At 46.5% G+C, this 27,772-nt stretch overlaps 1 protein-coding gene and 1 long non-coding RNA gene across 2 annotated transcripts in view; one reads left to right on the top strand and one right to left on the bottom strand.

The window, feature by feature from the left end:
- Positions 1-6,432: 6,432 nt before the first annotated feature.
- The window catches only part of GLCE (glucuronic acid epimerase), a 52,664-nt gene continuing 31,324 nt past the window's right edge, over positions 6,433-27,772 (bottom strand). The window contains exons 2-4 of the mRNA XM_032469353.1: positions 16,956-17,533; positions 13,540-13,785; positions 6,433-8,556 (exon numbers count right to left, since the gene is read on the bottom strand). Coding sequence (XP_032325244.1) covers positions 7,532-8,556; positions 13,540-13,785; positions 16,956-17,520 — 1,836 coding nt within the window. The 5' untranslated portion in view covers positions 17,521-17,533 and the 3' untranslated portion in view covers positions 6,433-7,531. The remainder of the gene's footprint in view (positions 8,557-13,539; positions 13,786-16,955; positions 17,534-27,772) is intronic.
- On the top strand, positions 9,759-25,428 carry LOC116660285. Its single transcript, XR_004315737.1, has 3 exons — positions 9,759-9,890; positions 21,504-21,537; positions 25,093-25,428. It is a non-coding gene; the product is annotated as an uncharacterized LOC116660285 (long non-coding RNA).

The following is a 27,772-nucleotide window of genomic DNA, read 5'->3' as shown; positions in this document are numbered from 1 at the left end:
AGGCGCCAGGAGAGAAGGCGAGGGCCGGCCAGGCCCACACCAGGCACCACCAGTCCCTTCTACCCCCGCCCCCAGGACGTGAGGCCCAAGCCACGGGTCAGCTCCACCACCAGTGCTCTGACCCCGGGAAGTCCCACCCCTGGGCCCGAGCTCTCCATCAGAGGGGCTGCACACCCCGCCAGTCTCTCAGGACCCCTCTGAGGATAAGCTGACTAGTGAAGGCCGCTAAAAAGCTCAATGTAGGAAGGTGCTTTAGAATCTCATTAACTCAAACGCTCATTTGGAATTTGTAATATTTTAACATGTCTCGTTTTCATAGCTAAGAATAAAAAATGTGTGCCCCCCTGAATCTGTTACCTGGCAGGTCACAGAGGGCAGGGACCTGCTCGTAACCGTCACCTCCTCCCCAGCAGCTGGCAGAGTGTGTGGTAACTGCCCTCTGTGACTCCTTCCAGGTGCTTCCCATGCGTTCACATGCGTGTGTGTGCAATGCATCTAACCCTGCAGTATGTGGAGCTTTTGAAAGTCCATGAGGGAAGACGGTAAACAGCAGGAGGGTGTCGGAGAGGCTACCGAAGGGCTGCCATGCTGCGTCGTCCAGAGTCTAATGTAAACAGACAGTCCAAGGGTGTGGAAGAAATGGGGTGCATACCGAGGAGACTTGATTGCTGGAAAAAGCTGTCTGCTTCTGGGCTCTTCTAATCATTTAGCGGGGCAAGTATCAACTTCAGCGGATCTGAGCGTCCGCAGGTGAAATGGGCTCACCCTCCCCTCTGCGGGCCAGCCCCCGGACAGAGGGCCGTGGGCCCCTGGGACGAGTCGGGAGACAGCAGATCATGGCCACTGCTTGCAGATGACGGTTCAGGACAGGGAGCCTGGGGTTGGAAATACCTGGCTTCCAGACGGTGGCTTGTCAAATTACTGAATGACCTTCTGGCAAGTCATGTGACTTCTCCACGTTTGTTTTTTCATCTGTAATGTTCACATGATACTTCCTCCCAAGGTTGTCAAAAGAACTAGAGTGACACGGAGTCCCTCCGCCCAAGCCCAGCCGTGGGCGTGTGGACGCCTGCACGGTCCGTACTCCCACTGCGGCTTCGCCTGTGATTGCGGGAGGGGGAGGCTACCCAAAGCCCACCAGAAGGAGCGCGCTCCCGGCCGTGGTTCAGGGCAGGCACAGTCCTCCCACCTTTGCTGCCCTGGCAGGTGGCACACGATGGGCAGGAAAGTGCGCAGCAAGCATGTAGTGAAAAGAACTGCACGGCCCTGAGCAAGCTGCTTGAACAGTGCCTCGTTTTCCCTCCACCAGAGTCAGGCCGAGTGTGGGCTTATTCCTTCTTAGTCTTAAACAGAGATTATCAAGAAATAGCAATGGTGGAGTGGAGGGAGGAAGGTACCGCTCAGAGGTATGCACGAGGTCCTGGGTTCAACCCCCAGCACCTCCGTTAAAAAGAAAGAATAAATGTAATTACCTGCCCCCCAAACCCCCCAATTTAAAAAAAGTGCAAAATCAGTAAGACAGCTCAAAAGACTAAAAAAAAAAAAATAATAAGATAACACTAACCCAGAACCATCGTCTGCGGCGCCCAGATACCAAGAGCTCCGAGTATTCACTGAAGCTGCGAAGCTGCCCGGGTAATTGCCGGCGGGCGCCTCCCATGGAGGCAGTGCCTCTGTCGCCCGTGGGGCTGAGAAGACGCACCCTCCTCCGGGTTCCCTCGCCGCACCAGTGCGGGGTCTGAGCACTGGTTTGGGGCCTCCATTCTATATTCATCTAAATTGCGGAGATTTAACTTCACCGGGGTCGCAAAGGAAACGACAGAGTAACAGGCATTCACTGAGATCGTGCACTTTGGCCAAGCCCCCACCCGACCCTGGCTCAGGGGTTTCCTTCCTTCTCTAGTCACAGGGATGAGCACTTGACTAGATTTCCTAAGCTGAAGCCGAGCAGCCAGGCTTCCTTCCGTGGCTTCACGAGGCGCTGATGAGAAACAGTAAAGCCCCAGCAGGGCAGCCCTTCCAGGGGCCCAGCTGAGACGCAGTGCGCTCGGGGCGGCCTAACAGCGCTCTGCCCGCGTCACGGCTTACCGTCAGCCCGCGGCCCTTCGCAGGACGGCCCTCCTGCTCCTCGCTCCTCGGTGGCGCCCCCTGCAGGCCTGCCCCCTCTCTTCCACTCCCGGAAGAGCATCAGCAAGCTCACGTGGCGCTGCCGCCGCTTCGCACCAGGAGGCGCGGCCTCCTCACACGTTACCGAGCACGCTCACCAGATGGGAGCTGTACCTCTTCTCCAGAAAGGGAGCAGCAAGCATCCGAACCCATCGCCAACGCAACATGTAAACTCACACGCATTTTCAGCTTGACACCCTTCATGAGCCAGCATAGTGAGCATCAGTGTTTATCCCTGTATTGTTACCCCTTGTAACAGCTACAGTAACGCAGGCTTGAGGCTCTTCAAACGGTCGTTAAACACAGTCTCACCGCAACCTGCAACTCTGACACACTCGGTATATGAGTATTTCCTCGATACTTCAGAGCTCTAGATCCAGAATGGGCTGATGGAAATGGCAGGTGGCAGGAGGAGTGAAAACATAGCAGCTGATGATGGTGTGCGTACATGTACATTCAGGACCACGGCTTACGTGAGGCGGTTACCTTTTGTCAGTTTATAAAAGAAACTTTACGACCAGTGAGTCCTCCTACCGGACTGTATTCTGAGGCATCTGAAGGCCAGGGGGTGGAGCAGCTTTCTGGTGTGACTAGAGCAGAGCCAGGGAGCCCTGTCTCCTGAGTCCCAGGTCTAGATTTCAGCCCACGTAACGTTCCCCCAAAGAGCCCCAAGTTTGGTCTAAGCTGGTTGTCAACGAATCAAATGGCAACCCTGGCGAGTTGGGTTCCTGTGCACTTCATGATGGAGTGGGTGCTAATGGGGCTGAACTGTGCCCCACGCCAAATCTATGTTGCAGTCCTAACCCCAGGACCTCAGGTTGTGACTGTGTTTGGAGGGAGGATCTTTAAGGCGCTAATTAAGGTAAAACGGGGTACGTGAATGAATGGGCCGCGATTCAGAAGGGCTGACGGGGACACAGACAGCACACTGGCAAGAGGGCTGGACGCGTGAGGACACAGCAGGAAGGCGGCGTCTGCGAGCCTCCGTGAGGCCGCGGAAGAAACCAGGCCTGGAGACACCTTGATTTTGGGCTTCCAGCCTCCAGAACTGAAAGAAAATAAATTTCCACTTTTTAAGCCACCCAATCTGTTTTTTTGTTTTTTATTGGCAGCCCTAGCAAATACAGCGGTCCAGACCGAAGGAAAATGTGGAATTCACATTTTACTTTTCTCTACGATAGAGACACTGTTACTAACTAGGGCTCACTTACCCTAAAGATAAAGCAGCGTCTCAGGGAGCTGAGAGGAATGCAGCCTCAGAAGCGCGCTGGACCCAGGGCCCGGAGCACTGCCGAGGCTGCTTTCGTCTCTGCTTTTCATTGTGTCTCCTTCCTCTTCCTCCCGGAATCTCCCTCTCCTTCTTTCCTAAAACCACCCTGACTCCAGATTCCCGGGGAAGAGACTGGCCCAGCCTGAGTGAGGGACTCACCCCTGGTCGAACATCACGGCCAGAGGCGGCAGGACCCCACGGCGGATGGTGGCCTCAGCCCGGAGGCGGCACTCCCACCAGACAGTGGAATAAGTCCTCCGTAGCACGGAGTCTGCGCCCTCTCGAGGGCAACAAGGAGGCAAACGCACGATGTTCGGTGTGCTACAAGCAGAGCTGCCGATGCAGGGGCAGTCTGGCTACAAATAGCAAAATGAACCAAGAGCAGCCTGAGACCTCATTCAGACCGAGAACTGCTTGCAAATTCATGGCCATTTCTCCACTGAGGATGATAGAGAAGGAAGAGATGCCAAGAATGTTGCTTAGCACCAGTCAAAGCATGTGGACCCATCAGCTGGAAAAGCTGATTGGTGATCAAACGGAATTCCAGTATACAAATGGTGCAGAATGTTCACAATCTCCAAAAAAAAAAAAAAAAAAAGCAATGAAACCTAACATGAATCCAGACTGGTCTCTGGTTTTATATGCATTTGGGAGCCTGTATCATACTCTCTGAGAGGAAGGGGAGGTGGTGGAAAGATTATGTAACGTTTAATTATTGTTCTGGAGAAGAGGTGAGGGTAGAAAATACAGGAAGAACAAACTTTCAAATAAACCCGAATCAGAAAACATGCTTTACCAGCCTGAGTTAGCGCAGGGCAGGGCGTCCTCACAGCTGCCCGGCACCCCGCTTCTGCTCCTGTTACCCCTTCTTCTTCACCCGGCCTGGAGCCGCTGCTGACGCTCCGCCTCCTCCATGACGCCTGCCCTGGCTGAGCACGCCTGGCACTGTGTTTCTCTGACACTGTCTTGTGGGCGCTGTGTTCCCCCTGCAGACCACACCTCCTCAGGGTTAAGGCCCATGCGATGTCCCCACGTCGCCCTGAAGGGCTTGCTCTGCCTTTCATGAGCATTTGCTACCTGACTAGCTGCCCCCAGCTGAACGGAAACTGATGGTCAGAAACCTGCTTGCTGGGCTCAAGCAATCTTAGCGTAATCCGAGAAGAAAGAGAGACATCCTTTTAAGATAAAAACTTTATTTTACAGTTTTATAAAGCAGCTTTACATTAAGCACAATCCATTTACTTTGTATAGAAACAAAATACCTTTCCATCTGCAAAAAATCAAGTTTTGCTGTATATAAAACTAACATGTGCACATTGTGCTTCAACTGCAAAGTCTGTACAGCCTTACAGAGGACCGCCCTTCAGAAGGGCACCCAGTAAACACGTTATTGCATATTTCACACATGGTATATACCCCACATGTACCACGAGGAGAAACCAGGAAGACAGTCACGAGGAGGGTGAGGGCAGCAGCTTTCAGGGGAAGTTCGCGCCCGACAAAGGACAGGCTGGCGCCCGGGAGCTGCGCTTGGGCGTCACTCCGTGTCTGCTCGCGCACGCTGGACGGTTTTTGGATTCAGCCTTTATGTACAACTCCGAAAGGGTCAGACTCGACCTTCATCTGGAAACTTTTGGCTGGTCTTATAACTGAAGTGGCAATAGATTTAATTTAACATCAAAGCTAACTCAATATAAGTGTAAACAACTGAGGCCCATAATCCAGAAACAAAAGAAAAATTAAAAAAAGAAAACAAAACTTGAAAATACCTTCCCCATCCTAAGCTCAGCGTAAGTAAACATTCTGCATCATTGAAAACCCTAGAAACCCTGCAGGTGTTTAGGAACAAAACTGTGACGGGTGGTGCTGGGCAGTGTCTCTCCACGCGCGTCCCCAGGCCACCTGCGTCAGAACTGCCCGCGAGCTTGTTAGAAGCGCAGGTCGCCGTGCTTCACAGGCAGGTTTCCTGCACATCTGGAATCCGTATTTCAATAAGCTCCCAGGGGATCCTGAGGCGTCTGAAGCCTGAGGACCACTGGTCTGCACTGACAGTTGTGCTACAGGTGCAACTTGCCCTCTTGGAAAATTCTGGGATCACAGGAAAAATCAAGTTGCTGTTGCAACATGGAAGGCAGTGTGGAGCCAATAGCCATGAAACAGTAATGCCATTTCCAGACCAAAACGTCTTTCCTTTTTCAGCGGAAAAAGACAGCCGCATTTTTAAGGCACTGATATTTGTCACAGAAGCAGTACCATACTGTTTCCACGGACTCCCCCAATCTGCAGAACCGGCACGCAAACGCAAGGCAGAAGTCTGGATGCTCTAAACCATAACTAAGACGACGAAGTAAAAAGGGTTTCCGGATTGGAGGAAGTTTGCTTTTGAGCACGGTAATCAGGGGAGTCCAGACAGCCCTGCTGAGACGTGTGTGTGTGAGAACCACAAAGGCAGGCAGCTGGGGCTCTCACAACCCACAGCTGTTTCGCTGTGGGCAAAACCGACCTGCGGGCACACAGACGGGGGGGTTCACGCTCTTCCGCGGCCAGCCGAGTCCCGCCTCCAGCTGTGGATCTCCGCTACTGCCCCTCTGCCGCTGACGCCTGTCTGCACCTGTTTTGCTCATTTACATGTATGTTCCAGATTCTAATTGGTGTCGGCAGGCTGCGCTCAATCAGGACGCAGGGTGCGGGCGGGTGCCACCTGGCTCCTGACACACGTCACACCAGCCACACACTGCATGTCAGGCTCAGTGCCCTGAACGCAGGGTCCCATGTTCCTGATCTGTGTGAGTCACTGTCCTGACTCAGTGCATGTCATGCCCTGAAACAAAGACAGCAAAACCACCTCCTTTGGGTCTGACTATCGCCCGAAGTCCCACACAGACACTGCCCAGGGTATGAGGGCCACGACACCTACTGACGTGAGGTATGGCAGAGCAAGAAACCAAAATAAAGGTCTGGTTACACACGCACAGCAAATGAAGCAGCATCACTTCTGTCCAAAAGCTGAAATAATTTACTGGTAAAACCGCAAAGGGAAAACACTGATGCACAGAAGCCACCAGCAGGGAAAGCTGCTGACCAAGAATGATCTAAGGAGGAAAAAAGTCCTGTTGGGATTCTTATAATACCTGACCTAGTATTTTTCTTTAAAGGGAAAAAAAAAATTCCTAAAAAGGCAGCGGTAGTGGATTTATCAAAATTACTAGCTCCTCCCCAAATTTAGGTTTATAATAAAGTTTCCCAAATGTCCCCCTCAAATAGACAAAACTCTTTTGAGAGTATAGTCTGAAATGAAATATAAAATTCTAGACAGGGACAAAAATGAACCACCACAACGGGGGTGGAGGAGGGACAGACTGATTATCAATCCTTTACTGATTGTAGATCGAGTTTCGTAAGACAGACAATGTTTTTGTAATTTCTTGTGCAGTCAACAAGTTTCATTTTAGTTGTGCTTACATTATATAACTGTGAAGCCTGAACACTGGTTGTGTTTTTCATTTACACATTTCAAGAAAAACCATAAATTCAAAAATTTCTCCAAATATATATAACAAATGCCAACAAATGCTCATCAACTCCCAAGAAATTAATGAGCAGAAAAGAAACAGCGTTTTTCAAGCTGCACACAGTCCACTATTCAGGCTACAGGTACATATTTACTGCATTACAGCACATTATTGTTTGGAAGTCTGCTGTCAACATAGACACCCACATTTTAAAAGAGCCCCACACTGAGTTTTGAGGCCAGTGCTGGACAGCTGGCCAGGAAGAGATACTCACGGCTTTCCTTCCCAAAGCGAGAGGAGGGCTCTCTGGGGACTGCACAGGGTGACAGGCAAGGCCGAGTGAGACGTCTTCGTTCAGCCCACTGACTGAACACCTCTCTGCTCTGAATGCCACCTACATTTCTAAACACCCAACCCGTGGAATGCAATGATCTCAGAAGACCGGTTTTAAGGACCATCTGTCATTTGATGTGACCCACAAAAACCTAGTATACAGCTGTTTAAAATGTGCCTGTGCTCTGCTGACACGGGGCCATGGTTGCTACGCACAGCAGAGGCTGAAGGATGATTTTGGTTCTGAGCTCTAGTTGTGCTTTGCCCGGCTGCCTTTAAGGTAGCTTTTCCACCTCTTGACAAATTCTTTGAAGACGGGGGTCTCGTCGATGGTGCTGAGCAGCTGCAGCTGGTTGATGTGGGTGGTGTGGTAGTCCCAGCGGGCCAGGTTGGGGGCGCTGCCGAGCATGAAGTGCCGGAGGTCGTAGATGGTCCCTGAGCCGGTGTCGTACAGGGGGAGCATGGCTTTGAGGGACGCCATGCCGCGCTCATACAAGGACCTCGCCTCCTTCCCGAGCTTCTCCCCTGCGGTTTCTTTAAGGTCGTACAGTCCGATTAAAGAGTACATAAAGCCGTTTAAAACGAAGGAGCTGGGCGTGGTCGGATACTCCTCGTACCAGTCGTGTCTGTTCATGAACACAGCTTTAACTCCATGCTGCTCCGACGGAAACTTGTATGGGGCTGTTGCCCTTAAAGCTGAACTGAGGAACACGTGGTCTCTGGTTAAACGATAGGCCCTGACTAAGGTAGAGATGGCCTGCCCTTGGGCCATGGCAGAGTACCACCCGGGCTCTAAAGACTTGAACCCTTCCCCTAACTTACGCGTCACCATGATCGGCCACCCCCCTTTCTCATCCTGGTTCCTTACCAGCCAATCACTGGCAGCGAAGAACGCAGCCATGTGGGCTGTGGTAGAGATGGTAATGTTGTCGAGGAACCCTCTCCCTTTTGCAATCAACCTAACCACCTTCTTGGGCATTATTTTGGTTGGTTTGACAGCTTTTGTGTTGGAAAGACCCACTCCCTTCCTGAGGTCAGTGACCAGGTCCCTGGTCACCGTGCTCCATGAAGTTCTGGGCCCGATGCCATAGTATATGTCTCTTCCTTTAAAAGCAATTAGCTGGGTGTTTGAGACATAATGTACAGTAAAGAGCTGATTCTTTTCTGTGGTTTCCAAAACCACAGACACACTTCCATTTGTCAAGAACTTGAGGTCAAATGAAATAATAAAATCTTTTGTGTTCCCCAGTTGCAAGGACACACCATCACTGGTTTCTGCAGGGGGAAAACAGACCAAAAAAGACTGGTCAGAATAAAAGCTCTTCATATTTAAAAGCTATTTGCAATTCATCCGTGACAACCACTGACCATACAAAATTAACAGCACAATTATTTTACGTCTCAGATTACTATTTTTTAATCTTAATTTTTACTAAATTAACCATAAACAAATGACAAAATTATTGAGTCCATGATGGCTTGTGAGCATCAGGCCAAAGCTCTTGTCTTCTGGCCTGTCTGGTTTCTATCAGAGGGGTTAATGGCCTTAGCAGCCAGTAAGGTACTGACCAAACTGCCTTTTCTAGATCAAATACTGGCTGCTCAGTAATGATGCCTGTCCTAGCACACCTGTTCTGCAAAAAGGGAAGAACAGCCAGAAGCCGGCTCAGCACATAATACTGCAAGAAAGGGGCCAGAAGGAAAGAATGGTTATACATGAATTTAAAATGCTTACTTAATGAGTATTTCTTGCGTCCTAAGTGCCTCGCACATGTTAACTCATTTAACCACCAGGAGTGACAAGAGCAGTGCTGGTGCTGCTCTTACTTTACGGACGAGACGGAGAACTTAAGCAACCTGACTGAGGCACAAGGAGTTGAACCCAGGTTGTCTGGTCTGGCGGCTTCATAACACACGCTCTCAATCAGCAATTCATGTTGAAAATGATAGGTTTGTTTTCAGATATTTGCAGGAATTGTGAATAAAATTTCTGGAAACTAAGCAAGGGTCTCATGTAGTCAACAAAAGTGAGGAAGGCCGGGGGAGGAGAGGGAAGCGCACAGGGCCTGGAGCAAAACAAGCAACTCTCAGTCCTCACTCTGCACATCCAGCCCCGGGATGTTCAACCAGACACACCTCCTGGAGCCTCAGTTTCTTCACCCATCAAGTGCAGATAATATTACTTGGCAAGGTAATTGCAGGATTCAAAAAAAGGACAGTGGCTTGGAACACAATAGAAATGATGGCAACGGGGGGAGGGCGCAGGCAGCGGGGGAGTGCACACTGAGCGTGCGCCAGGCCCTGGGTCCCATTAAAAATAAACAAACAAACCTCCTCACTCCCTGCCCCCAGTGACGATACTGCTGCTGACGCTGAAGGCAATGGTTCCAGAGGCTGACAAAGCAGTAAAAGCTGTTTTATTTGGCAAATTATCAAAGAGGGAATTTCTCTTGCATGTCCACAACACAGTGACGGCTGACTCTCAGAAAGCTGATTTCCACCAAGAAAAGAAACTGAGAATATTAAAACCAAGCAGCAGCAGCAGCAGCAGGAAGAGGAGGAGGAAGGACAGCAGGACCGCGTGGAGGACGCGTCTCACAGCATCAAAGGTGAGTGTGGGCGTCTCGGTCTGTCCAGAGCTTACATTTCCAAGCACATGCACGTGAACTATGTCATATGATCCTTACAATCATCTCCGGAGGCTGCGAGGGCAGGAATCACTACTTCCAGCCTGGAGATGAAGGCACAGAGGCTCTCCAAGGGTAAACAGTTTGCCCAAAACCAAGTGCTAACTACCGGCAGAGCAGGGACTAGACTCCAGGATTCCTGGGTCTAAGTTCAAAGATCCTGAAGAAGAAACGACCCTGGAAACAGCACCCTCCTGAGGACAACCCGCGGAAGAGCGCTCTCTCTTCAACACAGCTGCAGAACCGGATCTACCTCTCAGCAAGCTGGGCAGTGAGCTGAGGCCCGTGTGCGCAGTGCGTGTGCGCAGTGCGACCGGCTCGGGGTGCCGTTAGCACGCTGAGCTGATTCTTTAGCTCTGCCGACCCTGGACTCTGCCAGCGTGCACGCAGCTGGCCTGGGGCTCTTCCCCACTTCACCTGACGGAACAGACAACTATGCAAGCGACACCAAGAATGAGAAGGTTTTGCTGGACTGACTTATGCATCAAATGATGCCTTGAGTAACTTTTCCAAGTGACTTCATACTTGTAATACGGTAAAAATCGATTTTATCTGAAGGAACGCCGACATGCAGTCACCCTCCCGCACCTACAGTGGAATGGAGTCCGAGGCTCAGTACTCACACCTGAGACCCTGCAGGACTCTGAATGGACTTATGAATCACTGAGGATTAAATTACATTCAGCAGAGACTATCTGGAGAGCTACTCATTCTTTCATTCTCAGGGTACTGCCTCGTTAGTCAGACAACACGGTTAACTATGGCATTAATTTTCACCACACTGGATAACAAATACCCATCTTCAGAAGCCCAAACCGGAGGAAGCTGAAGAACTGCGTTTTCCTCCCAGAGTCCACTCTGACTTTCATTTTACGTATACAAGTCCAACAAAACACTGTGGTTCGCTCAACCGCCTTATGTGTCAATGTAACAGATTATGTAGTTCTTTGAAGAACTCAGAAATGACTGATGTCATGGGATTTAACCTTTTACAAAACTACTGTTGAGTTTCCTAAAATCTTACCACCACCAGAGGGGGTTACTGAGCCACACAGAAGTGACAGCAGTCACAATCCCCCATTTAAGTCAATCGACCACTGTCTTCACAACAATCCCATGAGACAGGCCTTCCAATTCCCACATTACGCACGTACAGAGAGGTTACACGTCCCGTCTAAATCACGCAAAGGATCGGAATGGTAGCAACCACTTTGGAAATACACCAGGGGAGGTTTTGAGCCCTGCCAGAGGGGCCGAAGCTACATGGAGCCTGGGCTGTAAAACACCAGGAGGCGGCTTCGCGCGCTTCCTGTCGCTGAGATCCGCGACTCCTCTCTCTGAACAGGTATTCCCAGAGGCCCCTCCGAGTGTCTGCCTGCGGTCCACACGGCGCACGCACATGCACTCCAGGCGACGACGGACACTGAGCATCTAAGAAGAGTCTTTAAATCAGTGTTTTCACACACAGCCCGAACTGCTCCCAGGCACTTACTCAAAGGGCTCACTACGGGGAGTGAGGCGAGGCCTGACTCAGGACCCTGAGGAACAGAGAGACGAGGGCCAGGCAGGCGCAGTGTGAGGAGGGCGGGCCCCAGAGGCCGTGGAGATGGAGTGACAGGGGAAGGGAAGGGAAGCTGATTTAGCAGAGTGGGAAAGCATAAAATTTCAACTCATTCAATTTAAAAATCAAGTAGAGGAAAAAACCATTATTCAACAACAACAAATGTGCTGCAGACCCACGTTACGGTCCTTTTCTCTAGAAGATTCTGTTTCCTTTCAGGGAAAAAAATTCAAGGCCAAAAAAGAAAAGTCCTATAGCATCCAGCCTGGTCCTCCAGAGCCTCACCTCACTCAGGCCTGTGCTTGTGTGTCCAAGTTCCAGTCTCGTCTCATCAACGGTTCTCTGAATTTATCTCCCGGGAAGCCTGTGTCCTCTACAAAGTCTCGTTTCTCATACCTGTGTCTCAGTCGTCTCACCTCGTTGATCCCTCCCTCCTGTTCTGAGCAGCAACTCCAGCTCACTCTCTTGTATCAAATGCAACTCCAGGCACACCCTCGACTGCAACACCAGCTGCCCATTCCCAGCTGGCCCACGCCCACAGCACAGAGTCCCAACCGTGAGTAGCTCACGGCCCACCGGCGGAGTGACTGCCACCACGCTCTCTCCTCCGTATGCTTAAAACCACCTTAAGAAGTATCCATATCTCTGGTTATTGGCTGCAGAACGGCTGAAGTGAAGGGCCCTCGCTTAGTACAAGGAGACCTGCCATTTGCATTAACCAGGGTGTCCAAAAGTGCGCAGTGAAGGCTACTGCTCTAAATAGGACAGGGGTCAAGAGACGGTTCTAGAAAACTCCCCAGCACCTGAGGAGGTCAAGACGAGGACGGCTGTGCTCCACCTAATCCAGGCCACATTATGAATTAGTGTGAAAACAAGCGCCTTGGAGGCACCCCAGATTGAACGTCTCCTTCAGTCTCATCATTTCTTGCTGCGAATCTCAAGCTAAATATTCCTGAACTTCCCCGTGGACCTTCTCACCCAGCCAAGCCTGCTGCTTTAAATAAGCAAAGGTGCTCATGTACTGGAATACCCCAGAACGCCAGAGGAGAAAGGGCGCTTCAGTCACAGGATGAAAACCAAAGGTCACCCGCTGTTGGCACGGCATCAAGCACCCCTCAGCCCGTCACGTGAGGCCATCCAGGGTGAGCAGGTCTGCACTGTGGCTCCGAGGTCTGTGAATGACACAGCCCCCCACAAGGGACAAGGTGAGCACACAGACGAGGTCCCATGACCTCGTCCTTCCTTCACTTGCCAGCTGGCCAGGCTGGTGGGAGGACGAGTCCTGCTCTTGACAACATTTCCTACAGAAAACTAAGCCTGAGGTGCTAACTAAAATTATTTCATTGTCTTTTAAAGTAATGAACTCATTAATTCTCATGGATATTGATTAGCGGAGAAAAATACATTACATTCAGTTAATGAGACTGTCTCAGTAAAAGGGGAAATGCTGCATAAAGTTAATTTGATTTTATAAAAGATTTTATTAATGAAATGTTTTATACGAAGTTTGAAACAATCTAGTACATTAACAAAGTCCAACACAGGAAGCAGGCTTGGTTGGTAATGCTGTTTTACCTTGAAAAAAATAAAAAGCTCTGGTAAAAAATAGGCAAAGGAAAGGATGGTTTCTCTCTACAAAGAAAAATTTCTACCTCAGTGCAAAGCAGTTTAAAAATTAAAGAAAGAATCTTGTGCTTAAACATTAAAGCAAACGAGAACCTCGCTCCCGGGGGCAGAGCCCTGGAGGGACAGACACGCGCAGCACCCTGATGCTTACTGTTCAGTGGGCGGCTCGGCTCCTCACGCAGTAGACAGCCCTCGTACAACCTTGAATCTTCCAGCTGACCCCTTTTAGAGGTGCCACCTGGGTGGCGACACCATCTGTTTCTCTAGCCAAGGAATACCAAGGTCTGCTGATGTGTTTTCAAAACCATAAAAATACTTTAAAGGGAGAATCGGGCTTCACAAACCACCGTGAAGTTCAGCAAACACGTGTAGCACCTCACTTACCTGGAGCAATGAACTGTTTCACGCTGGTGAACCTGGACTCATCGGCCACGCTTGCCACGAAGCAGCCCGTCGGCACAGTCCAGGCACCGGGCTGGCTGTCTCGGTCCCTCCCTTCTGCTGTTTCGTACACCTCTACGCGAGGCGGCTTCTCCGTCAGATTCTTGCTGTAATGACTTAAGCCATACTGTGCAATCTGGATTGGGTAGAAATAGCCTTGAGGCCCCCACTGTGTAGATAAAGGTACACCTACGGAACAGAAACAAAACCAAACCACAACCAGACGTTTATAATCCTATTCTGAATACTCCTCCTCGTTTACTTCCAGGGGATGTTACAGGCTTATCAGCAACTTTTAAGCTTCCTTATTATACTGTTTTCATAATTACGAAAAACGAGCACCAAATTAACCAGAAATGAAGAGCAAAATTAAGTGTTCGTTTGCTCTAGTCATTTGTTGACAGACAGCAATGCAATGTTGAGGATTATCTCTTAAGGACCAGTTTTTTATGTCACTTTTGCTCCTAGCTACAGATGTCATATTTCATAGTTCCGTTTCATACACTGAAGTTTTACACAATTTAAATACAGGTAGCTAATGTTACCAGCTTTATTCTAGAAAATTAAACCTGAGATTTTCTTCAACATGTGCACTTAACAGTCAAGTCAGCGGCACACTCATCTCTCCCTCCAGTGCCAGGACGTGTCTAGGAACTCTGTCCTCCGACGGGCAAGGCCTCTGTCTAAGAAGCCAGGGGTGACTCGGCAGCTCACAGGATAAACACAGCCTGCAACTCTTTTTCATGTTCTCCATGTCGGAGCGTAATTCTTGAGAACAAGGACTGTTTTTTTTTTTCTAATGAATTAAAGTTGTATATTTAACCACAGACTCTTGAAATAATTCATTAATGAATTACTTCTTGTAAAGCTGTAAGCAAAACTTTTAAATGCTAGTATTAGAGCTTATTTAGGTAATTTCCTGCACTGGAAACACAGTGACACCACAGTGCACAGAATACCGTGCTGGTGCACCACGGCGTGCGTGCTGAGAGAGAAGCTCCCACTCGCAGTGCCCCCAAAACTAACAAGCGACAGGTGGGCACGGATGAAACTGGGCCCCTACAAAACCATACGTGTTTCTGCTACAGTTTCAAAATACTTCAAGGAATTAGAGACCACACAGGCTAAGAAACCTAGGACAAGCTGTTTAACACCTGTGCTCTTTCTCCAAGGGGGGAGCTTTTTCCTCCCAAATCCAAACAGAATTATCTTCACTTAATAAGAGGAGGTTTTATAAATCTCACTTAGATGGGTAACAGCAATAATAATGTGCAACTGGCATAAGAACTGACAGACTGGTCAATGGAACAGAACAGTAGGTCAGAAGCATGCTCTGGTTTCTAAATATTTCAGTATAATGATGAAGACTACACCATGGATCAGTGGGGGAAAAGAGATTATTTCTAAATGTTAGGGGGAAAAAATCTAAAATTCGGCCCTGACCTTGTACCATTTACCAAAACATAAATCAATCTGGCTGGACTGAAAAATGTGAAAAAACAAAACCATAAAACTACTAGAGAAAATACAGATGGACAGCTGACCATGCTACGGCAAATGACTTTCTAAGCATAAAAGGAAGAATTTTAAAAATTCCTAAGTTTAATAAATAGAACTAAAACTTACAAAACCAAGCACACACAAGTAAAATGAAAAGACAGCAAATTAAAGAGCGCGTCTGTAACAAATGCCGACAAGGCGTCACTACCCTTGCTGTACAGACAGAAGTCCTCATGAGTGTGTTTTCAAAAACCGAAACACTAGTCACGTTAGAAAAAGGGGGAAAGAACACTGAGACCACTTTGTAATGTTACAAGCGTGTGAAGAAGACACCTGGCCTCGCTAGTTACTGCAGAAGCAAATTATGAGATGCCTTTGTAAACGACAGGCTGGAAAAGAAGGCTCCATGACGGCAGCGCCGGGTGACAGGAGCACCCGCACAGCCGGCCTCCGGGAGCCCGAGAAGGGTCGACTTCCTGGAGAGCAGTCTGGCAAAGTAGACTGATCGGCACTACCTGACATGGTAGTTTATTTCCCAGGAAACTACTCCGAGAATACAATTAAAATAGCGACTGGTCAACTATGAGCAGCTACACTGCCGTGTGCAACAGCAAAAAACTGGAGATAACTGTGCAACTAAAGGGAAAGGGTCCAGACGTGACCCACATCACGGCATGTCCTCAGTACGAGTATTAGTCATTAAAATGCTGAATAAATATTCAACAGCAAGGGGAAACAATCTAACATGTTGAATGAAAAAAGGAGAATACAAAACCGACTCTACAGCATGACTCCCACTTGTTTAAAAATGAACACCTACAACAACAAAAAGATTAGAAAACACATCAAGATATTAACAGTGGTCATGGGTGCTTTTTACTTTTTTTCCGCATCTAAGCACCTATTAATTCTATACATTTAAAAATTACAGGGAAAAAAGTGGTTCAGTGATGGGTATCTTTGAAACCTCTAACAAACAATTACCCTCCTGAATGCTGCACAACAGCATTACAGCTTTGTTAAAACATATACGAAGATATAAAGACCTGAGAATATACAAAAATGGTGGTAATTAAGTGGTAAAAATGTGAGTGACTTTGGCCTCTTCCCTCTTCTAAACATTAAGTAAAGATATCCACAAAAAAATTAGAATATTAAGATACTAAAATCACCTTTTATAACAAAATGAGAAAAGTGAAATAAAAGCCAAACCAAGCAACCTTACAACACACTAAGTTCCTTCCTCTGATTAAATGATGTACTTTAAAGCCAAATTCAGTTTGGCTTTCTGAGCAATCCTAGGGTTGAAATTCAAATTCCAAAATGTACCAATTATGCTCATAAGGAACTCCCACTGCTCCGGGTGTCAAAGACAATGCCAGACAGTATGTAACAGACTACAGGAGCTCAGTGTACGTTTGGAGGAAATGGTGCTACGTATGCTCTCGTCCTGAGATGACAGCTGGCTCATGTGGCAGCAGGACTGCAATTGTGCACTGACGGTCCACTGGGTGGTCTCCCCCATCACCTCTTCTCACAGGACAGAAACTATGTATTTTAACGCAGAGCTTCTGGGGGCGCTGTGCCTTGGCCTTACTGATGGAAACTTTAGATTCTGAGGCAGGTCAATGGGATAATTCTACCTAATCAGGCATGCTCTTACCGCAGCCCTTAAATCACACCATCTAGAAGGCGGGCCCAGGTTCAGGTTGAGCCGGTCCCTCCTCGCTAAGTCAGGGTGACGAATGGGCTCTGGACAGTAAGCTGTGTGTGTACCTGCCATACAGTGAGCACTCGCAGTCTTCTATTCCTCAACACAATCGGGGCGGGAAAACACAGTGGAGCAGACAGATACCAACCTTCAACTCCACTTATGCACTTGACTCTGTCTCGGACTTCCACATTGTAGCCTTCAAAGGACATGAACACACCGTCAGGGTGATAGGGAGCCCTCTGCATATAGACTTTGGAATAGCTATGAGAGAACTCAAACCGGTCATAGCCATCGTACTGAACCACCTTTCCATAAACGTCAAAGTACTTCTCCACCCAGGTGAACGGAAGGAAGACTTCGTTCCCCTCTCGCCGCCCTTTAATCGTGTGTTCATCGTTTATGAGACAGTCGATTTCTTCATATTTAAGCCCTAACCCCTTGCTGCCCCCGACGACGGGCGGTGCTCTCTGCTGCTCCTGAGGAAAGGCCTCCGCGGACTGCCGGGCCACGCGGCCCACCACGCTGTCACTCTCGGAAGCTGCTGCTCCTTTTTCTAGCGCATCCACTCTGAAGCCGCTGCTCAAGTGCCGTGGAGACTGGACCGCTTTGTTGCTGGAACACTTCCTCCACAGAAGTACTGTGACCAAACTGAAGAGGGCGCAGATGACAATCAGAGTCTTACAGTTGACCCGAGCCGCCAAGCAACGCATATTCAGACCATACCTACGGAGGCAAGAGGAAAAATTCACGCAAAGGTGCATCGCTGACACTGCAGGATATGGTTCTCTTCACTTTTTTTTTAACTGAACTACCACATTAGGGCAATTTTAGTAACTGCACGTAATCCAATCAGATTTAAAATTACTAACTGAACCCTTTTAGCAGAGACAAAGGCAAGAGGTCTTCCCCCTTTTAAAATACTCAGCATAACCTAAAGCAGAGATTCCCAAACTCTGTTTGTGGCTCCCTCGGTATCTTCGTAATTTTTTCACAAAGCCCCGAGGTCAAAAGAAATACCCAGCAGTTTCATTTACGAAGTAGTGGGGCTCAGACAGCTTAATGCATGCTTTTGTCCTAACAACTCAGCAGCTGTTTGGAAAAAAAAAAAAAGGGTCCTGTCAAGGTAAACACTGACTTCACGTTGTCAAATCCAACAGTGAATCTGCAGTGCTCATCCTACGAGAGCTCTCAGCATCGTAAAACAGTAAACAACTCTTCCTTCCCAGGGCCTCCAGGGCACCACTCCTTCCTCGTTCTCCTTGTACCCCGCTGGGTGCGCCTCCTCTGCCATCTCTGATCATGCCCTTACACTGTCCTGAACTTAGATGCTGAAGTGCCTTAGGGTACCAGTCCTCAGTCCTCTTCCTGACCTTTATTCACTCCCAGGTGACCTCACCCAATCTCATGGCTTTAAATACAGTTTACATGCTGACTATTCCCAAAATTCTGTCCCCGCCAGACCTTTCTTCAGACTGCAGGCACACATACCTAAGTGCCAAATCAAGTACCAATCATCCTTATCTGAACGTCAAATGGACTTCTGAAACATAACATCCAAAATTTAATCCCTAATCTTTCCCCTCAACCTGTTCCTCCTTCCCTACTGCTCAGAGGCCGGAATCTTGACATCTTTCTTGCTCACTCCACATCCAACCAGTCAGGAGATCCTACCCTGTTGGCCCTACCTTCAAATCATACCCAGAAACCGACCCCTTTCACCAACTCCACTGTCACCACCATGTAAAAGCCACCACCGTCTTTCACTTGGAAGAGTGCAGTGATGTCCAGACTGGTCTCCCTGCTCCAGCCTTGCCCCACTATCCCGCCCCAAAGTCTATTCCAACAGAGCAGCCAGAGTGATGCTTTAACTGCAAGCCAGGGCAAGTCATTCAGTCCCGATGGGAGAAGACTCTGGTGCTACTGCCCCTGCTGGCCATGTGGTGTAACAACCAACTGTGACTGTAATGCAGGAAGTCTTGGGTTCCTATTGCTGGGTCACTGGGAAATATGGAAAATCACGGGTTAGTTGTAGGTGCAACATACGGAACACTTCAGCCTGCTGAGAGTAAAGAGAGCGGCCCTACTGCCATTTGCTACAGCGCCTCCGTAACTTACCTCGTGGTGTGAAGCCACAACTACTAATTTTATTGTTACAATCCTTCTTCCCTCTTTTCTTTTCAATAAACCCTTCCGGCAGCAATGAGATTAAAAAAAAAATCAAACTCCAAAATGAAAACGTTCAATGAAAGATTACACAGTGATTTTCTGTTTTTTTAAGAAAGCTGATGGTAAATGCATAATTCATTCATTTCTTTTAGAGTCCTTGCACGTCTGAAAGCAACTTCATTCTGCGCTCACCTCTGATTAACAGTTTGGCAGGATACAGAGTCCTCGGGCTGCGCGTTACTTCCTTTCTAAATGCTGCAGGGAACACTTTACTTTCTTAAAGCATCCAGGGCTGCTGATGAGAGGCTTGGATTCAGTCTGACACTTGTCACCGTATGTGACCTCGCTCCGGATCTTTAGTTTACCCAAGGGATTCTGCAGTTTTCTGAGAATGTGTTACAGCATGATCTCTGATTCACTGTTTCAGCACTTGGTTTGCCCTTTCAATCTGGAAACTTGTGTTCTACTCTGGTTTAATGAATACAGTATTTTCTCGCAGCTCTCCGTATATTAGAGTTCCATTTTTGTAACCTTCTCTCAACTATCTCTATTTTCTTCAGTTCTTTAGTGGTCATTTTTCTGGTTATTTTAGTCTTTCACGGCTTTCTCACATTGATGATCTCTGGTTACTCATTCATCTTTAGGCCTGAATGACTCATTAGCCAACACAGATTTCCTGTTACTGTGAAGATGGTCTGCTCTCTGGCTAGACTGCTCTCCTGAGGGGTCTCCGGGTGGGCTGGGGACAGGCTGAGTGGCAGTGCCCCTGCAGGATCTGTGGGTGGGGAGCCAGTAAGCCCTCTAAATGCCAGAATGAAGACAACTTTTTCTCTTGCCCTGGGGACACAACTTACACTCTAGAAGCCTTAGCTTTTCTCAGTTTCTCTAAAGAAAAGCTGGCTGGTGTTTTGCCTGGGGTCCCTGCCAGCCACCTGTAGTCCAAGGGCAGGGGTGAGAGAGGTGTGAGGAAGGAAGGGGAGGGCGTGCCTTCTAGCACCTGCACAGAGATCCAGAAGTCTGTTCAATTACCTCCCTATAATAATCTGACTTATTTTTACCGACTTCATTTCTCTATTTCTACGTATTTTATTTCAGTGGGGCATCAGGAGGCAAGCGGGGCAAAGATATGGGTCTGGTCCAACTTGCAAATCATACACAGGTTTTAAGAGCTGGAATTCAATAATATATTTATCATCTGCATTATTACTATGAGAAAATGTAATGAATGCTAAAAACCAAAAAAACCCCAAAGCGTGGTACAAGCATACCTTAGAAGTCATATATTTATAAATCGAGGATCTCCTTATATAGCAGTACTGGCAAACTGGTAAACCAAATGAATGATGTTTAACTTAAAAAAAAAAAAAAGCCCTTTACTAAAAACATTTACTTGCCAACATCTGAATCACCCGTCAGCTACATCTAACATTCAGACCAGTGAAAACAGAAACAGAAAGCCTCTGTCCCATCTCTGAGATGTGCCCTTCCTCCACGACTCCGATCAGGGTAACCCTGGCTGATGGAACCAACAGACTACCATCTGATGAGGCACATGATGGGAAAGTGAAGAAAAATCAAACTAAAACCTTTCAATAATCTTTATGCCCAGATCTTGTTACCTGATACCATCCTTTACTAAAAGCAACCAAGGCATCTTAGAGAACTGGTTAACTCTAGGACTGGAGATTTGCTCTGCCAGAAGACAAAGAAATCTTTCAAGTTATCAACAGAATCACAATCCAGGGGATCAAGCAGCAGCAGGAGGTGGATAAACAAGACTGGAGACACTGTTAACTGCTGAGGGTGGAGGCTCACTATGCTATTCTCTACGGTTTTATGTTTAAACATTTCTATAATTTAAAAAGCGTTATAGCAAAAAGACTTAAGACAGAAATCAATCTGAAAGGTCCCCTTCCCGATTAAGTCAAAGCTATGAGAATTACGACTGACGTTGACTGAAACATGCTGAATCAATAAAAATCCATGGGTCTACAATGATATTCGAATAAGGAGAAAACCAGAAAAAATAGTTATGTCCTCTTCTGATGAAAACTGGTAACTGGTGAAAAAAACTTATTTATCTATCTGGCCTTTGCCAGATAGAACAAAGCAATAGCCTCAGAGGATAAAGAATTCCATTTTACAGAAAAAGGGTGACTAATAATGTGGAAGAAAAAAAAATCAGAAAATAAGCATTATGTGATCTCTCATGAAATTACTGACCTAGGCAAGTGTTACATTCAGGCATATGTCTGATAGGGATCTAGAGAGTCACACTGTGCAAAAGTACATCAAATACATTATTTCCTAGTCACGAGGAGAAAAAGGTGACATCTACAATGAAGGGGTCAGACAGTCATCACCCTAATTCACTGGTCAGATTCAGTTTCATTAATGAAGACTCATCTAGATACAGTGTCTCTCTGTGAGTTAAAATAAAAAGTACATAATCTATTATACATCCCAGCCAAAAATGTTTAAGTTGGATCTCTCAGGCAGGCCCTATGATTTAACTTCTCATTAACAGGAAGTCACGCGGCTGCAACCAGGACACCTGGAAGGTGAGACATCCTGCAGGAGAGCTGGCCCTGCCTCCCCAGTGGATCGGTGGTATGAAAAGAACAATGAGACTGGGTTAGATTTTCTTTTTAAAAGAGACTTAAGGGATTACAACAACCAGATGTGAAACTTGGTCCTAAGGTGGGAAATGTGACTGTCGACTTACAAGAAGGGAAGATGGAAGGACATACAGATTGGAACTGAGAAAAAGGAGGTTACAAAACAGCACATACAGTGTGATTTTATAATTTTCCATGAATACATTTACTGGTTTTTAACTTTAAAAATAGAAAATCAAGGTCAAAGTCACTTGTTAAAATAGTAAAAGAAAGAAATCTAAAGTTTTAAGTTAAAAAGTGTCTGTAAGTATTTAGTTTCCAACACAGGCACTGCCATGGGGGGGGGGGGTGGAGGAGGAGGGAGAGAGAAACTCTCGAGTACTGACCTGCAGCATTAACTACCAGATGGGCTCATCTGAACGTAAGGGCAATAATTTTATTATAACGTTTCTCAGGTTATAGAAAACTGACTATAGAAACTTTCAAATTTCAAAAATTAGACTGCACTGACATTTTGCTAAGTGTATGTGATAGCAACCTTGAAAGCTAAATGCTGAGTGGTGATAAGCTTCCTACTCATCTTGAAGCTTTTGCCACATCCACGAACTAGAATAACCTTTCAAGTTAAAAAAGGAAGTAAATAAATTAACACAGAACCCTTGAAACATGATGTATTGCTGATCCTAAAGATCTATTTCATTAGAAAGATAATCCAATAAAATGTAGTTTTAGTGACTTCAGAGACCTAAAACAGAAGGTAACATTCAGCAAGCGTCATAAAGAAACTGTGGAATAACTTCTTTGCAGAAACTGTTAAAATTAAGGAGAGCAAACTATAGCTTAGTTTTCTTTTGGGAGAGCAAACTGTTCTCTTCTAAAATGATTTGCAATTCAAAGAAAATTTTCTATTACCTTTTTTTTCTAATTCATTTTCCTAACTGCGTATTTCAAGTAACCATTAGAGTCATTTAATAAACACTGAAACTGTTGATATCACCGTAAGTTTTTAAAATATGAAGGTCTTATTCCAGTTAAGAGCAACCTTTAAATAAATTTGCAGAAGATTTCACTGAAAGGAATTATTGGCTTGTTCCTTCCTCTGTCGCCCATTATTTTCTCTTATTTATTCATATAACAATTTATATTTTTACAATTCTTTGGCACCAGGTAAACAGAAGAAATAGTAGCTGGCCAACAGATAATCACACTGGCTAGTTCCGTCAGCGTCCACCCAGCAGCTGCTACGCAGCAGGGCAGGGTCAATCCCCAGTCCCGTGGGTTAGGTTAGTGGGAAGCAGAGGCATAGAAAACAGTAAGGCAACGGTACACAAGTGTAGAGAGAGTTACGCAGACTATGCTACGAAACACAGGAACTTTTTAAGCGTTAAGGAGAGCTTCCAGGCAGAATGAGTGGACTGACAGTCACCTGATCCCCAGTCAGGGTGCCTGCATTTTCACTCCTGCCCGGCAGCCTGTTTCCCCAGACATCCACCCGGCTTGCTCCCTGACTTCTTCAGGTCACTGCTTACGTGTCAGTCACGAGAGGGGCCTTCTCGACTACCCCTACCTGAAACAGCAGTTCTCGCCCTGTCCTCTCGGGGTCCTTCCTGGGCTTTATTTTCCTTCACAGCACTGATCACTACTTGGTATTGTATCTGCTTAGGTTATTAGCCCTCTCCAATACACTAGAGTGTAAGTTCCCCGAGGTTGAGGTTTTGCTTCTCCTGGTCGTTGCCGGATCCCTAATGCCTAGAAATGTGCCCGGTTCAGGTAGACATTCAATAAGACATTCAACATTGAATGAACAATGTTAAGCATGCAATTTTTAAAAATACCAGACATCTGAAATAGACAATTTCATTTTCTTTCCCATATTTGGATATTCTGGAATCAAAACCCAAGTGAAAATGAACATAACTGACAACAGAAACGGGCTGTGATGCTGCACACTGGCCAGCTCCTTAAACTGGATTTATGATTTAACTACTGCTGTTAGTAATGTTCCGTCGTTCACTGCTTGGTAGACCAAGATTTAAATTACACAGTCAAATGTTTAAGTATTCTGTAAGCTCTAACTCAAAGGAGAACTGCCTAGTGTTTCTGGTGGTCGGGACTCTGCCAGTAATGCAAACAAGCAGTATTTTCTAGGTAGTAACTATCCAAAATAAAGAACAAAATGGGAAGGCAATTCTGCTAGCCCATTAAAAAAAAGTTAAAATAATCTTTGACACAAGCGGCTCACCGGGCTTCAAACAAGGCTATATTCCTAGGAAAACATCTCAAAGAAATTCGCAGGGGTTAGCAGTACACGACACTTTACAGATGAAGAGAGTAAGGCAGAGCAGCCCACAAGACTCCCTAGAGAAGACGGGGCACAGCCAAGACAGATGAGGACGTCAGACGAAAAGCAGCGCTTCTTCCTGTTTCACAGATGATGAGGCTGAGGCTCTGTGACGCTAAGTCATTCACCCTGGGTCGCGTGATTATCTGATGGTTCACTTCCGATGTGAACTCATCCGTCCAAACCCTGTTTTCTAACTGACGTGTCACAGGGCATCTCTGAGCAGATACACATACTATTTCAGAGGCTGAATACTACCCTTTCCCAGGAGATACTCTAATTTTTAACAGGTTCCCAGACTGTGAGCTGAACTGACATTAACAGGTCTTATTCTAGATAAAGCTGAATTTTGACCTTGAATCAATAGTTTACATAGGCAAAGTAAAATTTCAGGAAAAGTTACCTGGTCATTCAAAAAACAGATTAGCGTTTCTAAAGGAAGCTACTAGAATATTTGAATTTTCTATAAATCCAACAGTACCATTACATGCCATGTTAATACCAGAAAACAGCAGAAATGAGTCATAATGACGAACAGCCATGGATATAGATCCCAATAAAGCTGCCTGGTCTCCAGGTCAATTAGAAAAATCAAGCTCTTGAAAACAGGATTCCCACTGGCCCCACAAGTCCAGCGGCAGCTTACAAATGCGTTCCAGTGCTTCATTTCTACTAATGATGATATTCTGGGATAGCTTGTTGAAGCAAAACCTTCCTCTAGAGATAAAAATGGAGCTAATAACAATTTCATCAGTCCATGTTAATTTGAGGCTTTGGAAATAATGTACTAGTTTCCTAAAAACCCCAAGGTGGCAGTATTTACAAGAAGAGTAACTAGCATTAGTATAAAAAGTCCAGGTATAAAAAAGTAGAAATCTTAAGATAAAAATTTTTTATTCCACGACTGTCTTTTCATTAGCCCCTGAGGAAAGGAAAAGAAAAAAGAAAAGAAAATCCAGAATACAAATGCTTTAACTTTTCCTCTGCTTAATTTCTAGTAAGAACATATAATCTTGGATACAGATTATCTGTAATTACCCTCAGAATGAAAATTATCCATAACATCAACGCTGAAGTTTATCTGCTCAGTTACTCAACACACATCTGCTTTGAAGCAACTTAAATCAATACTTCTGCTTTCTCTGTTATCTTCTTAGAAACATATCCATTGCCATGAAAGGAACAAACAAACAAAAATGAAAAACCTCAAACTGTAATGACAGATGAAGGAGGACCACCTAATGAAGACTATGTTAATTATATAAATAAAAACTCAAAGCAGACCCCGGAGTGGGGAGGTGTACCTGTGGCAGTGTGCTCTGTTCGCGAGGGGACCCAACACCACGTGGAATCTTCTGCTGGCCCAGAGTGTGGAAGCTCACGCTCTTTCTCCAATTTTGGCGCGGTGGTGGTAAAACGCAAGTGACGTACAATCTGCCGTCATACCCATTTCTGAGTGGACAGTCACGTGGTGACAAACGTGTCACAGTGCTGTGCTGCCATCACTGCCGTGCACCGCCACGATGCATCTCATCCTGTAAACCCGAAACCCTCATACCCAGTAAACAACTCCCTGCTCCTCTCTCCCCACAGCCGCTGGCAGCCACACTCTCTGTGTCTACGACTTCGACATCTCTAAGCATCTCGTATGAGCGGAATCGTGCAGTGTCTGTCTTTTTGACTGGCCCGCTTCACTCAGCACAATGAACTCCAGTTTCATCCATGCTGTGGCCTCTGTCAAACTCCCTTCCTCTTAAGGCTGAGTAATATCCCAGTGTAGGTACCACATTCTGCTTATTCACTCATCAGCTGACGGGCACTTTGATTGCTTCCACCTCTTGGCTACTGTGAGTAATGCTGCTACGAACAAGTCTTTGTGAGACCCTGTTTTCAATTCTTTGATATAAACCCAGAAGTGGAATTCCTAGATCATATGGTAACTCCACTTTCAAGTTTTTCAGGACTCTCCATATTATTTTCCACAGAGGCTATAACATACTAACATTCCCACCAACAGTGCACTGGGTTCCAATTTCTCCACATCCTTGCCAACATCTGTCATTTTTCTGTTTGTTTCATTTCAAGTAGTCGCCATCCTAGTATGTGTATCTCGCTGTAGTCCTGACTTGCACCTCCCTAACGGTTAGTGATGCTGGGCGTCTTTCCATCTGCCTGGTCACTTGTGCATCTTCTTTGGAGAGCTGTCTATTCATTTCCTTTGCCCACTTTTGAATTGGTTTTGTTGTTGTTGAGTTTTAGGAGTTCTCTCTATATTCTGGGTTTTAATCCCTTACCAGATACATGACTTGCAAATATTTTCTCCCGTTCTTTTCCATCTACCGTCTTGTGAATTCATTTTCCATATCCTACTCCAAAGACTCCACAATGTTTGTATCTGCAAGCATAGAAAACGGCTTCTGAAGTGTCCTTGCTACTGAAGTGACCTGCGGTATCAGGAGTGCACTTTTGCCCTGTACCGCGCGCCACGTTCCTCTTTTTCAGTGGCTGCAGAGTTTTATCTCAGATTCTATCCCTGGGTATTTTCTATAAACCAGCAGCTGAATCTACAGCTTGATAAAAGTAGGGTTTGATTTTCAAGCAAGAATACTTCATGGCAGAGGTGTGAACTTTCAGCAGGAATAAAACGTCTGACAGTCTCTTCTTCTGTTAGGGTCAATCCGCACGCTCAGGCGTTGCCCGCCTGACCCAGCCATTACGAAGCTCTGCATTCGCAACCCACCAAATAGTTTCAGTAGCCACTGACGATTCGTTCCTTAGGTGCTGCACAGTGGCGATGCTCTAACTCTATCAGCCCTTCTTAATGTATTAACCAAAATGCTTCTGTTAAAGAAAATCTTGCCCTTACCAACTATTTGGTTATCCCTGAGGCATAAAGTTTGCACAGGAAAAAATGCTTGAATCTTTCCTTTTATTTACCAATTTTCAAAATAATAAATTGGCTCCCTAATAACCATTAAATATAAACAATGAGTTTTATTAAAGCAACATTTGAATTCATGAATTTTGAACATATTTGATGTGTTTCAATCCATCACAGTTACTACTTTCTGATGCTGAAATTACCCCATCTTTATTTAGCCAGTGCAAATCTCTTCAAGTTGACTCCTAAGTCCTTCTGACACAAGCCAAGAAGTTTCTGAGAGCTTTCTTGCTTTCTTCCATGACAAGGCATCCCAGGTTCATGATGGACACCCTGTCAAAAACCTGAAACAGCCATTCTTCAAAGAATTCTGGCTGCTTTCAGTGGGAATAGCTCATTATTTCCAACAGAAATCTCCTAACGTTTCTGTATTTCAGGTGCATGAACACGCCTGTTCATGTTGAAGTGCTGGGGCACTGCTCTTAGACACTTCAGTGGTGCCTGGAGGTGGGGTTAGAGAGAATCAGACGCCTGCATCCAGACTGCTACCTGCATCAGCTAGGATTCGGATCTGCTGCTAGTAACAGACACCCAAAACAGATCGCTGTGTTCCACCCACTGACATTCTCCACTCAGGTAAAAGGAGCCCAGAATGAGGCAGCCCAGTGCTAACACGCGCCTCCATGCTCAGGGCCCCGGGCACTTTCTATCTTTCTACGTCACACTGCGGCCCAAGAAAGTGAAGCCTCGGGCACCATGTCCATGCTGCTGTCTAGAAAGGAGACGACAGACAGAAGGCAAACGAGCACCTCTCTCAAGAGAACCTCTTACCCAGAGCGACCAGAGCAGGGGCTCCTGCAACATGAACCTGGAATGGGCCTATTCGGTCACACTGAAGGTATGTATTTACATCAGGTACGCTTCACACTAACCTACTGGCTTATGTTATCCACGTG

The sequence above is a fragment of the Camelus ferus genome, chromosome 27 (genome assembly GCF_009834535.1).
Source record: "Camelus ferus isolate YT-003-E chromosome 27, BCGSAC_Cfer_1.0, whole genome shotgun sequence".
NCBI classification, from domain to species: Eukaryota; Metazoa; Chordata; class Mammalia; order Artiodactyla; family Camelidae; genus Camelus; species Camelus ferus.
The sequence above is the reverse complement of the archived record's forward strand: the minus strand, read 5'-3'. Positions and strand labels throughout refer to the sequence as shown.